This window comes from Benincasa hispida, chromosome 8 (genome assembly GCF_027475165.1).
Source record: "Benincasa hispida cultivar pf3 chromosome 8, pf3_genome.v1.1, whole genome shotgun sequence".
In the NCBI taxonomy this organism is placed as follows: Eukaryota; Viridiplantae; Streptophyta; class Magnoliopsida; order Cucurbitales; family Cucurbitaceae; genus Benincasa; species Benincasa hispida.
In genome coordinates this window covers 46,839,719-46,855,673 of record NC_143485.1, presented here as the reverse complement: position 1 = coordinate 46,855,673, position 15,955 = coordinate 46,839,719, and the positions used below count along the sequence as shown (strand labels likewise).

Here is a 15,955-nt window from a genome sequence, read left to right as displayed (position 1 = left end):
ATGTGCCAGCAGATAATAATATTAAGGATGAGTCGTTTAAGAGGCTCACAGTTCCTTATTTTCAATTCATCCCAGTAGCACCAAGATGTATCAGGACTTGAAACGTTATTATTGGTCGAATGATATGAAAAAAGAGATTTTTAGTTCATCAGTAAGTGCTTGGTGTGCCAACAGGTGAAAGCCTCGAGGCAGAAACCAACAGACTTGCTATAGCCATTGAGTGTGCCATAATGGAAGTGGGAGCATGTGTCTATGGACTTCATCGTGGGGTTGCCACGGACAGTCAAAGATTTTACTGTATGGGTTGTGGTAGACAGACTTACAAAATTAGCACATTTTGTACCTGGAAAGTCCACATTTTCAGTAAATAAGTGGGCACAAATATTACATGAAGGAGGTGGTGAGATTGCACGGAGTGCCTATGTCCATTGTGTCGGATAGAGACCCTCATTTCATGTCTAACTTCTAGAAGAGTCTTCAAGTAGTTTTAGGGACCCGATTGGATTTCAGTACAACTTTTCACTTACAAACTGATGGGCAGACATAGCGATTAAATCAGTTATTAGAAGATATGTTGCATACCTGTGCCATAGAGTTTTCAGGAAGCTGGGATGCTCATTTGCATTTGATGGAGTTTTCTTATAATAATAGCTACCAGTCCACTATTGGGATGTCACCATTTGAGGCCCTATATGGAAAGAGTTGCAGGTCTCCTGTGTGTTGGGATGAGGTAGGAGAGAGGAAATTGCTAGGACCTAAACTAGTGCAGACCATGAATGGGGCAATATAGAAGATTAGGGTTCGTATGGAAACAGCTTAGAGCAGACAGAAGAGTTATGCTGATGTGAGATGTAAAGACCTAGAATTTGAGACTGGTGTTAAAGTGTTTTTAAAAGTGCCACCTACGAAAGGTATTTTGAGGTTTTGTAGGAAAGGGAAGTTGAGTCCGAGATTCATTAGACCTTTTGAGGTCTTGGAACGAATTGGCCCCATACCATTTGGCATTGCCTCCAGCACTGTCTTCAGTTCATAATGTCTTCCATGTTTCGATGTTGAGAAAGTATGTGACAGACCTATCCCATGTAGTTGACTTTGAGCCCTTGCAATTGAATGACAACTTGAGCTACGAGGAGAAACCTGTAGAGATTCTCGCCAGAGAGGTAAAGACATTGCGCTGCAGGGAGATTGCATTTGTGAAAGTCCTGTGGCAGAATCACCAGTTCAAGGAGTCTACTTAGGAGCTAGAGGATGATATGAGGGCCTAGTACCTGGAGCTTTTTCAAGAATGAACTTTCGAGGACGAAAGTTCTTTAAGGTGGGAATAATGTAACACCCCGAATTTTTATTATTAATATAATTTCGGTAATTTTTATTAATTGAGCGCATTTTTAGAATTTTTGGACTTTAAGTGTAATTACGGGAATTTAATTATTAACATTGAAATTATTCAATTTGGAAATTAATAGTAGAATTAATTTCATTTTGGGAAGAAAAAAAATTAATAAAATAAAGTAGAATAAAGAAGAGAATAAAATAAAAAGTTTATTTTATTTCCTTTTAAGTTATATTATTATTATTATTATTATTATTATATAAAACAAAACCCTTTTCTTCTCCCTCACGCATGCCCCCCCTCGTGAAAACCCTCGCCGCCCCAGCCTCAGTCGCTCAGCGCCGTCGTCAGTTTGATCGCGTTTTCAGCCGTGAAGCCCGCTGGTTCACTCGCACTGGATCTCGCCAGCCGGTCGACGTCGTGCCACTCCCGATCAACGCCTTAGACAGCCCACATCCATCCAAAGTAGTGCGCCGCTCGCCCTCGTCCGCCTGCCGCGACCATCTACTCCAGCCCAGCCACGTGTCAAATCTGAAGGCCCCAGCTGCGAGCATGCGTTGCCCACGCTGTTCGTGAGTCTCCAGCCGCTCGTCCGCTTAGATCTGAAGCCCGGTCGTTTGTGAGCCCAACCAAGCCGCCCCCAACCTTCCTCTGACCTCTACCAGCGGCTAGAACCAAACCATATTCAAACCATCTCTCTCTGCTATCTATCTAAATTCGAACCAGATCCGAAGTCACCCGATCATCGATCGTGCTTTGAACGTCGTGCTCAACTGTCGTCATCGACGTCTCTTCAGTCGAGACCACCACTGCCAAGAGTTTCTACCGGATTTTGGGTCTTGGGTAAGAGTTTTGTGGACTTTCTTGGAAAATCTTGGATACCCATTTGATTTTGGTTTAATTTTATTGACACTCGCTATGTTTTAATCTTATATTGAGGTTTCAGGGTGTCAAAAACCACTATCCAACAGATTTCAGGATTTATTTTGGGAATATTGGACACGTGGTTGGTGAGTATTGTGAAATTGGAACTTTTTGGAATGGTTTAAAATGCTGAAAGTTTGATGTCAAATTCCTAATTATAGGTTATAAATAGATTAGTATCTCTGTGCTAAGCTTAGAACAAATTTCTGGATCAGCACACATTTTGGGTAAGTTGTTTTGCGGAGTTTGAGGTATTTTCGTATTTGAAATTTAGTCTTAAATGTCAAACTTAATTTTGATTATTGATTCAGAGTGTGATTCAAGAATTTTACTAAGTTAAAGGAGGGTGTGGATTACTTTTTATTAGACTTGTTATCGAGGTAAGTAATCTTACTACTGAAACTGCCCGAGCCAAACACTAGATGTATATGCTAGCATGATAGATGGATATTATGACAGAACGATAGCATGATAGACGGATAGTATAGTATAACCGATGTATATTCTTGTATGAGGATCTGAAAGATTTATTTGTGCACGTAGATACTTGAATGCTTTGCATGAGATGATATTTGATTCCATGCGTTTGTATTTGATATGAGGATGTTGAGGCATATATGTATGTTATAGAGCCATGATGTTGAGGTGTATATGTATGTTATAGAACCATGTTGTGATACTTGTGATGTTGAGATTGTGATAGTGTCCTCGTTGATTAGTTAGATGCCCACTAGGTGTTATGTTTCCTTTGGGATTCACTAGAGGTAGTGTTATCCTTCGGGATTCACCAGAGGTTGTGTTTCCTTCGGGATTCACTAGAGGTGGTGTTATCCTTCGGGATTCACTAGAGGTTGTGTATTAATAACGGATAAAAATGCATGTTATTACAGTGCTAAGTTATTAAACAATGAAGGTTTGCGTTGATAAAATATGTTAGATTGCGTTCAAAAGTATTAAGTTCATAACATTGCGGTCGCATGCGTTCATCGCATAGAAACAATTAATTTTTGTATTTTTATGCAGAATATGCGTTGACGCAAGGCGAAAAGCGCGATCATAAGAAATCAACGGTCGAGCGCAGCGTTACCGCAAGGCTTTACGGTGATTTGTGCTCGCAAATATCTGCTCAAGAAGGATTGCTGCATAGAGCCGACGCAACTTGGTGGGTGCATCTAGGTGAAAGACATAATTAATCATGATAGGACAGAAAGCTAATGCCGGTCGAATCCGAATTAAGTTGACAAATCGCTAACGATAACAAGTACACTAAGCTTTTCGGTGACAAATATTCGGCTTATCAGTCAGAGAATTAAAGTCATCCCATCTGTGCAATCATAAGAGAAAAGCCGTCTTTCACCCCGAAGCTTTATAAAAACCGAAGGCAACCTTCAGAAAAGGGGTTCAGCCAGTTCATATTTTACCCTTGTCCATAGTTTGAGTGAGAGAAGAGAAGAGACGCTGGAAGATCGAACAGAGCAACTCGAGAGAGAATCCAGAGGCGTAGAAAGCAGAGAGCGGGCCGACTCTCATGAGAGCGAGACTATCTTTTGAACAAGAGTAGAAAAGATAGTGTAAAAGCCTGGGAAGCAAGAGATTGCTACTAGATTCTTTATTCTCTTCTTGCATTATTATTGTATATTTCAACTTTATATTTATACAATGGAAGTTCTTATTCTACATCTGTTCACTCTCTTAGCACGTATGAGTAGCTAAATTTATCGAATGGGTTAAGAAGAACTAAGCTAACATGACCTAGGATCTTCATCGAATGCGATTATCTTGTTTTATGCTATGCCCCACACCCCTTTAGAGCTACTCGAGAGAGAGTTTGAAGAAAGAACCTAAGACTTGAGAGAGCTAGGTTAGAATCTAGACTCGAGAAAGCAAGATTAGATCTGCATAAATAAGAGATAGAGACTTAGAGATAAGCTCTGTTTGCCAATCTACATCGCATGCACCCTAGAGATAGGTTATGATATTATGTGGTCGCCTTATTTGTGTGTGTGTCATTTTTTCATCGCATGGATAAGAATAGAGGCTTATGTTAGGTTCTATAGACTTATCGCATATATCGCATGCGTTCTAGCATTAGAAGCCATAGCATTCACACCGAGAGATGGTTTACTATTGTATGTGTGTTGTATGGTCGCATAGCATGAACGCATCCTAGGAAGTGTTAGTCGAACCCTTCTCAACCCGTTCACCGCATACTCATCGCATCTTCCGTTTTATCAACTCTTTTCGAAACTCTGCTGCATTTGTTTATTTTCATTATCGCAAACAACAAACCAACCAACTATTTGAGTTACCAGTTACTGCAAAGTTTTCCTGAAAATTACCACCACATACCGTTTTCCCAAGTCCCTGAGTTCGACCCTGGACTTACCAGGAAACTCAATGGGGTTTATACTTGGATTCCACTGAGAAAACTTGTTGCTCAACACAATTTCATCACCGCATTTCATTCCATATTTTCACTGCATAAATAACGCATTAAGTTTTTGGCGCCGTTGTCGAGGACTTCGGCAAATCAGTGTGCTAACGGTAATTTTTCTGATTTCTTTGCAGCTCTCAATCTCTAGCGAATTATGACTCAAAGATTGAGAGAACATTTCGACAAAGACTAAGAGACAACCGCTAACAACAAGACATAACCCCAAAAATGGCGGAACAACTGGAAGAAAGGGTCACAAACGCTAACAATATAATGGCCAATCCCATCCTTCTAGCGAATGACTGCAATAGTCCCATTCGGGACTATGCGTCGCCCAACCTCTATGATTTCTCTCTAGGAATCATGAGGCCAGCGTTAGATGGATCGAGATTTGAAATGAAGCCGGTAATGTTGCAGATGATCCAGGCTGCTGGGCAGTTTGGAGGGAGGCGTGGCGAAGACCCGCACGCCCACCTCCGGAGCTTCATAGAAATCTGCAACATTTTTGTGTTCCCGAATATCTCTACCAAAGAAGTTTGACTAACTCTGTTTCCATTTTCTTTATGCGATGAGGCAAGAAAATGGGCATATTCTCTCGAACCAGGAGAGATAACTTAGTGGGAACAAGTTGTCGAAAAATTCATGAAGAAATACTTCCCACTTACCGAGAATGCCAGGACAAGGAAATTAATAACTAATTTTGAACAAGAAAATGACGAATCGCTCAGCGATGCTTGGGTGAGGTTTAAGCGGCTGGTAAGAGACTGTCTACATAATGGCTTACCAGACTGCCTGCAGATGGAGATTTTTTACTAAGGACTGAACCTTGCTTCGCAGACCACTACCAATGCGACAGTAGCTGGTGGTCTGCTTGACAAAACATATGAGAAAGCAAAGAGTATACTTGATCGCATTTGCAAAAATCACGAGGATTGACATGAAAATGATCAAAGATTAAGAATTAAAGATAGTGACGCAAACAACGGGGCCATCGCATCCCTACAGAATCAAATGACTGCGATGATGAGTTTGATACAAGGCATCGCAATTAACAGCATGGGAGCGAAGAAAGGGCAGGTCAACGCAATTGCTCAAACGACCGCAAGTTGTGTCATTTGAGGAGACGCTCATTCGATGGAGGAATGCCTTCCTGAAAATTACCACCGCATACTGTTTTCCCAAGTCCTTGAATTCGACCCTGAACTTACCAGGAAACTCAATGGGGTTTATATTTGGATTCCACTGAGAAAACTTGTTACTCAATGCAATTCCATCACCGCATTTCATTCCATATTTTCACTGCATAAAATAACGCATCATGTATCCTTCGGGATTCACTAAAGATTGGTTTCCTTCAAGATTCACCAGAGGTTCTGTTTTCTTCAGGATTCACTAGAGGTGATGGTTTCCTTTAGGATCCACCAGAGATTGTGTTTCCTTTGGGATTCATAAAAGGTTGTGGGTCCTACGAGACTTACCAGAGGTAGTAGGCATATTTAACTATAGTAGGATAAAAATAAGTTTTTCATATATGTATGTGTCCCATGTGGACTAGAGAAGTTTATATGTTTCCACCAGAGCTAGGCATCTAGAGGACATAGATGTTTAGCCTGACCCTAGTAATGGGGTTACTTACTGAGTATTTTATACTCATCCTTTCTCATGTTGTTGTTTCAGGTAAAGGTAGAGATGCACCGACGATTGACAAGCGAAATTCGTGATCAAGCTACCAGGACCAGTTTTATGCTTCCACTCATGATATTTAGATTTCTTTCCATGTTTTTCAACTTTCAATTTGATATTTGAAACTTACTATTAAGATTTGCGTTCAGACCTATTTATTATACTTTATGATTTATGGGTACCCTATAGTCGGTTTTTTATATCTGAATTTAATGAAAGTCTTTTGAGTTTAACTTATTTATTTAGCATTTATTTCACTATAAAATGGGTGTCGTTTTAAGTTCCATGCAGGCATGTGTTTAGTAACGACCTAACTTGAGTCCTAGAGGGTCGGGTCGTTACAGTTGGTATCAGAGCCCATGTTTTGGGTTCTGAAGACTGACTTACTACATAAGTCTAGGTAGCCCCTGTGGCCCAGTAATGGATTCCTTGTCATCACTAAGTATGTCCTACTAATTAAAGTTTTCAGTACATATATGAGATTAGTGATGTAATGTTTTAGTAGCATGTTTTCTAAGAAAGACCCAAAGGTAAAGAGCTAATTTATGAGTTCATGACAGGACATGGCACCTAAACTTAGAGCAAGAAAGACTGTTAGAGGAGGGGTTCAGGACCCCCAAGTGCAACATCCACGAGTTCAGGATCTCCCCCCTTCCACAGGTGTAGGAAGAGGGAGCCGAGAGTAATCAAACTGTCCCGACAGCTCTGAATCCACCTATGACCCAAGTTGATGAGAAGGTAATGAAAGCAAGAATTAGTGAAGCCGTTGCATCCTCCCTAATAGAAAGACTGTAGGAATTGATCCGTAACACGATGGCAGGGCAGACTGCCTAGAACCAGGCTCAGAAGGAACAGGTGCCACCTGAGCAGTTGCAGCAGACCCGACCATAGAATAGAGACATGCAGGGCCTGTCTCTTGAGGCTAAGCATTTGAGGGATTTCAAGAAGTTTGACCCTCGCTTCTTTGATGGATCGTTGGGGGATCCCACTAAAGCAGAGATGTGGTTGTCATCAATTGAGACGATTTTTCATTTTCTGAGGTGCCTGAAAGAGCACAAGCTCTAATGTGCAGTTTTCATGCTTACTGGCAACGCATAAATTTGGTGGCGTTTAGCAGAGAAAATGATTGATATTGGTAGGGAACTTGCAACCTGGGAGCAGTTCAAAGAGCATTTTTATGAGAAGTATTTTTCGTCCAACACCCAGTACACAAGCAGACAGAGTTCTTGAACTTGAAACAGGGAGTTATGTCGGTAGATAGCAAGAATTTGATAAGCTGTCCCAATTTGCTTCTGAACTAGTAGCCACCGAGGTAGCGAGGACAGAGAGATTCATCTAGAGTCTGAGGAGCGGACTGCGAGATATGGTACATGCCTTGTACCTTAAGACATATGTTGCGGCACTGCGGGTCGCCATGAGGATTGATACTGACTCCCAAGTGGGAGAAGAGTACAGGAAGTCGCTCGGGATTGGAACCTCTACAGGTCAGAAAAGGAAGGCTGAGCCAAGGGCTCCTGAGCATCAGCAAAGGAACCAAAACACAGTTAATGCTCCACGTCAGTGGGGACAACAAGGCTCTCAAGTTATGACTGTCAAGGAAAATAAGTCGATCTGTACTACTTGTGGTAGACGACACTAGGGACATTGCCTAGCCGGCTCTGGGTTTGTTTTCGATGTGGTTAGAAGGAGCATATGTCAGAGAAATGCCCAAGGAGGAACGTGCCTAAACTCAGAGGCCAGCCCATAAGCTTGTTTCAGGGAGGCCCGAGTCTTCATCAGCAGCAGGGTAGAATGTTTTCTACCACTCGACGCGAGACCGAGAAGTCAGGCACAGTTGTGACAGGTACGCTTACCATTTTGGGGCACCATACTTTAGTTTTGTTTGACTCTGGCTCTTCGCAGTCGTTTATATCCTCCATATTTGTAAAGCATACCATGTTCGAGTCAGAACCTTTGCTCTTTGCACTGTCTATTTCCACTCCATCAGGAGAGATCATGTTAGCTACTAAAAAGATAAAGGCATGTCAGGTAGACATAACAAATCATGCATTATATGTGACCTTGATAATTCTAGATATGCGTGAATTTGTGTGATACTGAGCATGGATTGGTTAGTTGCAAATCATGCCAGCATAGATTTCTCTCATAAGGAAGTCGTCTTTAACCTTCCCACAGGAGCCAGTTTTAAATTTAAAGGGGTTGGGACCGCAATCCTACCCAAAGTGATTTCAGCATTGAAGGTCAATAGACTATTTAATCAAGGAGCCTGAGGCTTTATGGTCAGTGTGGTTGACACTAGAGAGGCTGAAGTCACCTTGGCTTCAGAGGCAGTAGTGAGAGATTTTCTAGACGTCTTTCCAGAAGATCTTCCCGGACTACCCCCGCAGCGAGAATAGATTTTGCTATTGAATTAGAGCCAGACACAACCCCTATTTCGAAGGCTCCATACAGGATGGCATCAGTAGAGTTGAGGGAACTTAAGGTCCAGTTGCAGGAGTTGTTGGACAAGGGTTTCATACGCCCTAATGTGTCACCATGGGGTGCACCCATTTTGTTTGTGAAAAAGAAGGATAGATCATTACGTCTGTGCATTGATTACAGAGAGCTGAACAAGATGACTGTAAAAAAAAAATATCCACTCCCCAGGATTGATGACTTGTTCGACCAGTTGTAGGGAGCTATGGTGTTCTCAAAGATTGATCTTCGGTCAGGATACCATCAGTTGAGAATAAAGGATAGTGACATACCCAAGATAGCTTTTCGTTCGAGGTATGAGCATTATGAGTTCATAGTGATGTCGTTCAGTCTGAAAGATGCCCCATCAGTGTTCATGGATCTGATGAATAGGGTATTCAAGGAATTCCTTAACACCTTTGTGATTGTTTCTATTGATGACATCTTGGTTTATTCCAAGACAGAGGTCCAAATGAGGAGCATTTGCGGAAAGTTTTGGAGACGTTGAGGGCCAATAAGTTGTATGCTAAGTTTTCTAAATTTGAGTTTTGATTGAGGCAGATGTCCTTTCTAGGGCATGTAGTATCGAAGGAAGGAGTCTCGTGGATCTTGCAAAGATTGAGGCAGTTACGAGTTGGGCTCGTCTAACCACAGTCTGTGAGGTGTGCAGATTCTTGGGGCTAGCAGGCTACTTTAGACGATTTGTAAAGGACTTCTCTCGCATAGCCACCCTATTGACTTAGTTGACCCGGAAGGGAGCCCCTTTCGTTTGGAATGAGGCTTGTGAGATCAGTTTCCAAGATCTCAACCAGAGGTTGGTTTCAGCTCCAGTTCTTATAGTACCAGATGGATCAGGTGGTTTTGTCATTTACAGTGACGCATCTAAGAAGGGGTTGGGATGCGTATTGATGCAGCAGGACCGAGTAGTTGCTTACGCTTCCCGTCAGTTAAAGAAGCATGAACAGAATTATCCCACACACGACTTGGAATTAGCAGCAGCGGTTTTCACTCTCAAGATCTGGAGGCACTACTTATATGGAGAGAAGATACAGATCTTCATCGACCACAAGAGTTTAAAGTACTTTTTCACTCAGAAGGAGTTGAACATGAGGTAAAGAAGGTGGTTAGAGCTGGTGAAGAATTATGACTGCAAAATTTTGTACCACCCAAGAAAGGCAAATGTAATGGCAGATGCCCTAAGTAGAAAGATGGCTCATTCAACAGCCCTCATTACTAGACAGACTCATTTGTGCAAGGAGTTGGACTGGGTAGAAATTGCAGTGGCAATAGGGAAGGTCACGACAGAGTTAGCGCAGTTGTCAGTGCGACCGAGTTTAAAGCAGAAAATTAATGATGCGCAACGATGTGTCCTTTATCTGAAGGATAGAGTTCGTAAGGTGGAGTCAGGCCAGGATGGCGAATTCTCGATATCAGCGGAAGGTGATCTCCTCTATCAGGGACGTTTGTGCTTGCCAGCAGATAATGATATTAAGAATGAGTGTTGTTAGAGGCTCATAGTTTCTTATTTTCGATTCATCCCGACAACCCTAAGATGTATCAGGACTTGAAATGTTATTTTAGTCCAAACGAAGTAAGAGAACTGGGTGGGATTAACGAGGATTTGAGCAGGTGTAGAGATCCAATGGTGGCCATCAATTCTTCAAACGGAGAGGGCTGAGGAGGAGAGGGGAGGATGGTCAATAAGCGTTGTGACAGTGATGACAACATTTTGATGATTAGGGTTTTGAAAAGAAGAATTGTGGTAAATGTGTTGGTTATTGTTGTTGTTTGGAAGAGAATGTGTGGCATTGGTCTGAAGGTGAAAGAGAAAGGAAAATGAATTTTTCTCGTACTTCATCACCCTCCACACTAGAGATTTGTAAATCTAGAGGGTAGCAAAAGAAGGAGAAGAGAAAGACAATTGGCTTAGAGAGAAGAAGAGAAGAGAGAGCCTTGAGATTGAAAAAAATGGTTCGCCATTTTTTCCCAAAATTTTTCCGCTTCTTCCCCCTTTTTCCCACTTCCTCCATTTTTTTTCCGTACTTTTTTTTATAGCTTATTTAAAAAAAAAAAAAAAAAAAAAACCTATCTTCAAAATCTATAAAAAGTAGTATTTATTGTAGTGTGATTTGGACTTGTTTGATGTCTTAGAATTGGTTGTAGGATTCATTGAAGTGGCTTGAATTGTTACTAAGTGCAAGTTTGTTGTTTTCGTGTGTTCATGGAGGGATGAGTATGAAATGTTAATGATTTGAGCTTGTTTAATCTTTAATAATATAATGTGCTCTAATGTCTCAATTTAATTATATTGTAGGTAAATTTGATACTTTGAAGGTACCTTTTGAAGTCCTAAGTTATATGTAAACACACTTCTCTTGTACTTTCTATATATGTAAATATCAATTATTCTCTAGTACACACCTACCTCTCTCATATGTAACAACAATATAAATGACAAATTTGGTTGCTTTTCGAAGTTTGAATGTTGTGTGGGTTGGGTTGAGAGTTTTTTTATACGTTTAATCTATATAATAATGTGCTATACTGTCTCAACTTAATTGAATTGTAAGTAAATTTGATGCTTTGGAGGTGCCTTTTGGAGTCATAAGCTCATAACACATGTCAATCAAACTTTTTCCTATATGTTTCTCAAGATATATTTTTTTGTGGACCACTATATAATATATGTAAACATTTAGAATACTTTTCTTTTTTCTATGTAATGAAGAATTTGTGTATTTATTCATATATGTAAACATTGTTTGATTTGAATTTATAAACTTTTGATTTGCTTACTTATTATGTTCTAAAGTTAAGGTTATTGAGATCAATTTTTTTTTTAAAAAAAAAACAAAAGGCAATAATGGAAATGCAAAAAGACAATTCAGTTTATGAATCAAACTCCTGATGGTACAATACATTGTCAAGAGAAATATTCACTCTTGACGGTTTCTTGCCATCATTGGGAGTCTCTATCTCCTAATGACATATATTAAGCGCTGGAAGTTCGCATGCTAAGGTTGCATGTATCGAGAGATTAACTCACGACGGGGATTTTCGGACTATTCTCCTAACGACGCTAATGACGTCGAAGATGATCTCTCGAACAACTTTTTAGCTATTTTTGGACGATTTTAGGCGTCGAAAAAGTATTGATTTCTTGTCGTAATTTGCCAGAATAAATAAAAAGGCAGTTGAGTTTGAAACAAACCCAAACTTCTCTAAGAAGATCGAGTTTTCATCTCTTCAACTATCTCTCACATCTATTGGATAAGATCTACATGCATCTTGATCTTATTAGTCGTATTAAACACAATCAAGGTTACGCTGATTTCAGATGGTAGAAAAGGTCCAAATAAAAATTCACAAATTTGTATTCTTTAAGAAAAACATTGGCGGTACCAATCTATTATGCAGTCTTCTACTACATCCAATTGAAAGCTACCACGTGGCAATTTATTTTTTTTTCAAAAAAGAAGATTATTAAAAAATTTATTTTTTATGTGTAGGAGAATGAGGAGCACGAGAATTTTATAATACTACACTTCCTTTGTTTATATAGCGTAGCGAGTAAATGCTAGGTTGGAGTGGCAGTGACAATTTATGCCTTTGATCAAGTTGTAGCACAACTTAGTGACTAGGAAGGGAGGGAGAGCCCGTTGCGCCTTGTTCTCATAAATTTTTGTAGATTTGGGGTTGTTTGGGGGCCCAACATAAGATGGTATATCATCTGGTGTTTGGAGACCCATTATCCTATCTCACCGATTTTAATTGTTTGTGAGCCCGTTTTCGGAACGTGTTTCGTATCTCACCGTCATTTTTCTTCGGTGTATCGTATATCATCTCAGTACTTGAACATACTCGATCATGCTTGATCATACTCGATCGTTCATACTCGATCATGCTTGAACATACTCGATCATGGTCGATCATACCGATCATGGTTGATCATACTCGATCATGCTTAAACATACTCGATCATACTCGTGTATTTTGCACGTTTTCAATATTATGCATTATTAGTTACCTCATTTATTAAATTGCCCACCAATTTTAGTAAAGACTGTTTTGATTGTTTGCTGATTTTATTCCACTTGCGTATTTTCACTACCCATTTAACCACTTCATTAATGACTTAACCAATTTATTATTTGGATTTGAGTTCATTCATGATGTAAACTTAATATTCTGAGTTTGGTCACACTTTTTTTTAAAAAATATTTGTTGGGGTTGTTATTAATGTTCAACAAGCACCTCTCTCCCTTCACTTTTCCTATATAATAACATCGGTCCTTCTCTATTTGATGAGAGTCTCCACTGTCCAAGATTTATTTTGTCAATCCAGTGAGTTGTTTAACTTCGGTTTCTCTTTCTCTACTTTCTAATGTTTGGTTATGTTATTTTCATATTATTAAGCTTCTAACTTTTTGTTGTTTGGTAGGTGGTAGCGTGCCTCATTGTGTTTTGTTCTGACAACCCGTTGACTCTATCCATATCGTATTTCATAGAATTAACATAGGTACTTCTCTATTCGAACTAGTTCTCTTCCTATATTATATGGATTTCTAGATTTTTTCTAACTTCTTTTTATTATTTTGTTATGCGGCCCAAAACTGATACGAAATATTCAATTAGTTTGAGACTGGTATGTTACTTCTTTTGTATTCCCCCATATTCCATTCCAGTTATATTTTTTGGTGTTATTAATTTTGGTATGTTACTTATACAATGGATATATTACACAAATTGTTTGACATTTTTTGGTGTTATTAATTTTTTTAATTTTTTTTAATGAGTATTTGCATTGTCTTCATTTATTTTTAATGTTTACATGCTTTCTTAATATTGAAGTTACCTAATTTATCTGCAAAGGTGTGAGATTTTTATTTTAAGATTGAACAATAAAAATATAACTTAATTAATTAATAAATATAATATATTACTTAGTCTTAATAAATTTCAATATATAATCAGTTTTAATTATTTTAATATAAATTGAACTGTATACCATATCTTGAGATTGGAAAGAATAAAGAAAATGCAATCGATGTCTTATTCCAAATAGGATGGATACAATAATTGGATTATAAGATTTTTAAAAAAGTAGTGTTCATACAGACAAATTATTATAGAGTACGAAAATTGAACTAGATAGCATTGACATAACAACTCTACACACTCAAACATAGACATATAAACTCAGACATAACAACTTTGCAAACACAGACATATGAATTCAGACATAACAACTCTGTACATCAAAACACAGATATATAAATTTAGACATAACAACTCTGCATACCTAAACACATACATATCAACTCATACATAATAACTTTGCATATTTAAATACAGACATCAAAATTATATCATTTCAACGTTCCAAATAGCCCCAAGTGGATCTCACCTTATATATAAAGGTGGATTAACATGACATATAATAAATTGAGATAGTGCTCTAAGAAAATTTTCAGAATTGCACGGACTTTCTAAGTATTCCTCTTGAAGGCTAGAGGGAAGAAAATATTTTCTCTTTTCTGAAAATAAGGAAATGTGTATTATGGTAATAGAAATGTTCAAAACAAAAGTTAAAACGGGTGGCACAGTCATCTAGGAACACTGACTATTCAATTTTTACTGAATTATGCAATATAAACTTAAATTAAAAAAAGCTTTTTCCCTTATTATTTATTATTTTTAGATCATATCATTGAATTAACCATCAGCCATTGTTGTATGTATAAAAATCCCCCTTGAGGCCAAAGTTTCAATATTCTAACCTCATATCATTACCAAATGGCTTCTGTTACTGCCAATGCTTCTTTCCTTGTTCTTCTCCTCTGCTGCAGCATTAATGCCTTCCAAACCGCCGCATATCACGGCACCCCTGCTCCGGCACCAAGTCACCACGGCGGCCACCACCCAGTAGCTGCCCCAACTCCAAGCTTCCACCACCACCGCCACCACCGCCACCATGCGCCGAGCCCGTCTCCGATTTCCCACCACCATCCTCATTCCCCTGCTCCTTCCCCTGTTTACCCATCTCCCCCTACGGCTCACTACGCCCCGGTTCCCTCTCCGGTTCCCTCACCGGTTCCACCATCTAAACCGTCCACTTACGTCCCAAGAAGTTTCGTTGAAGTCCAAGGCGTTGTTTATTGCAAGTCTTGCAAGTACCCCGGCGTCGATACCCTTCTCGGAGCTAAACCCCTTTCCGGTAAGTTCCAAGATCGCATTTTTACTCCAAGATCGTTATATTCACCGTAAACCCACATAAACTTTAGCGGTAATTTTTCAAATTATTCAAAAAAGCGGACGCTAGTGGTGTAAAATGGAAATGGGTATTTTTTTATTTGTTGCCCAGTGCTCGGAATGGCCTTTATTGTTCTGTTTTCTTGCAGGGGCTACAGTAAAACTGTCATGCAAGAACACTAAGTACGCTCCGACGGTGGAAACCGCCACCAGCGACAAGAACGGGTACTTCCGGCTAGCGGCGCCGAAGAATGTGACGAGCTACGCATTCCACCGGTGCAAGGTCTATCTGGTGAAGTCGCCGGATAGTAGTTGCAGTAAGGCGTCGAAACTGAATGGCGGAGAGGACGGAGCGGAGTTGAAGCCGGCGAGAGCATTCACGGACGACGAGAAGAAGCCGGTTGTGCTTTACAATGTTGGGCCATTGGCTTTTGAGCCCACCTGCGGTCGTTGAAAGTAGATCGGAGAACGGGGGTAGTTTAGTAATATTTGGGGTTTTGTATTGATATGATATGCCTTTGGATTCCTGCAGTTTTCTAGGTTATTGTGACATTGTTGTTATTATGAATCGTTTCTATGGAGTCGAGTTTTTGTTCTATTTCGTCGTGCCTTTTCAATTGACTATTTTTTTCTTTTTAAGAAATAGTTTACATAAACACATATCAGCCTTAACCAATCCATTCCGATTACAACAAGTTCCAATTTAATTATATTGTCTGAATTTATCTTATAGTATACTCAAAAGATATTTTGTAAAATGATTGATTGTAATTTTTCTTTACTCCAAACAAAATGTATTATTATTAACAAGATTAAGGACTACTTAGTAACAAATTAGCTCAACTTTGTTCTACTTTAATTTCTAAAAAGAAAAA

The 15,955-nt window shown here is 39.4% G+C and overlaps 1 protein-coding gene, 1 long non-coding RNA gene and 1 other non-coding gene across 3 annotated transcripts; 2 read left to right on the top strand and 1 right to left on the bottom strand.

Moving 5' to 3' along the window:
- Positions 1–1,587: 1,587 nt before the first annotated feature.
- Positions 1,588–3,936, top strand: LOC150034631 (uncharacterized). The gene is made up of 3 exons (XR_016531132.1): positions 1,588–2,176; positions 2,280–2,343; positions 3,281–3,936. It is a non-coding gene; the product is annotated as an uncharacterized LOC150034631 (long non-coding RNA).
- A 1,430-nt stretch (positions 3,937–5,366) lies between these two features.
- LOC150034630 (small nucleolar RNA R71) lies at positions 5,367–5,473 on the bottom strand. Its single transcript, XR_016531632.1, has one exon. It is a non-coding gene; the product is annotated as a small nucleolar RNA R71 (small nucleolar RNA).
- A 9,085-nt stretch (positions 5,474–14,558) lies between these two features.
- On the top strand, positions 14,559–15,678 carry LOC120069326 (non-classical arabinogalactan protein 31). The gene is made up of 2 exons (XM_039021060.2): positions 14,559–15,045; positions 15,230–15,678. The coding sequence occupies exons 1-2, from the start codon at positions 14,625–14,627 to the stop codon at positions 15,532–15,534; spliced, it is 726 nt and encodes a 241-aa protein (XP_038876988.1). The 5' UTR covers positions 14,559–14,624; the 3' UTR covers positions 15,535–15,678.
- Positions 15,679–15,955: the final 277 nt, after the last annotated feature.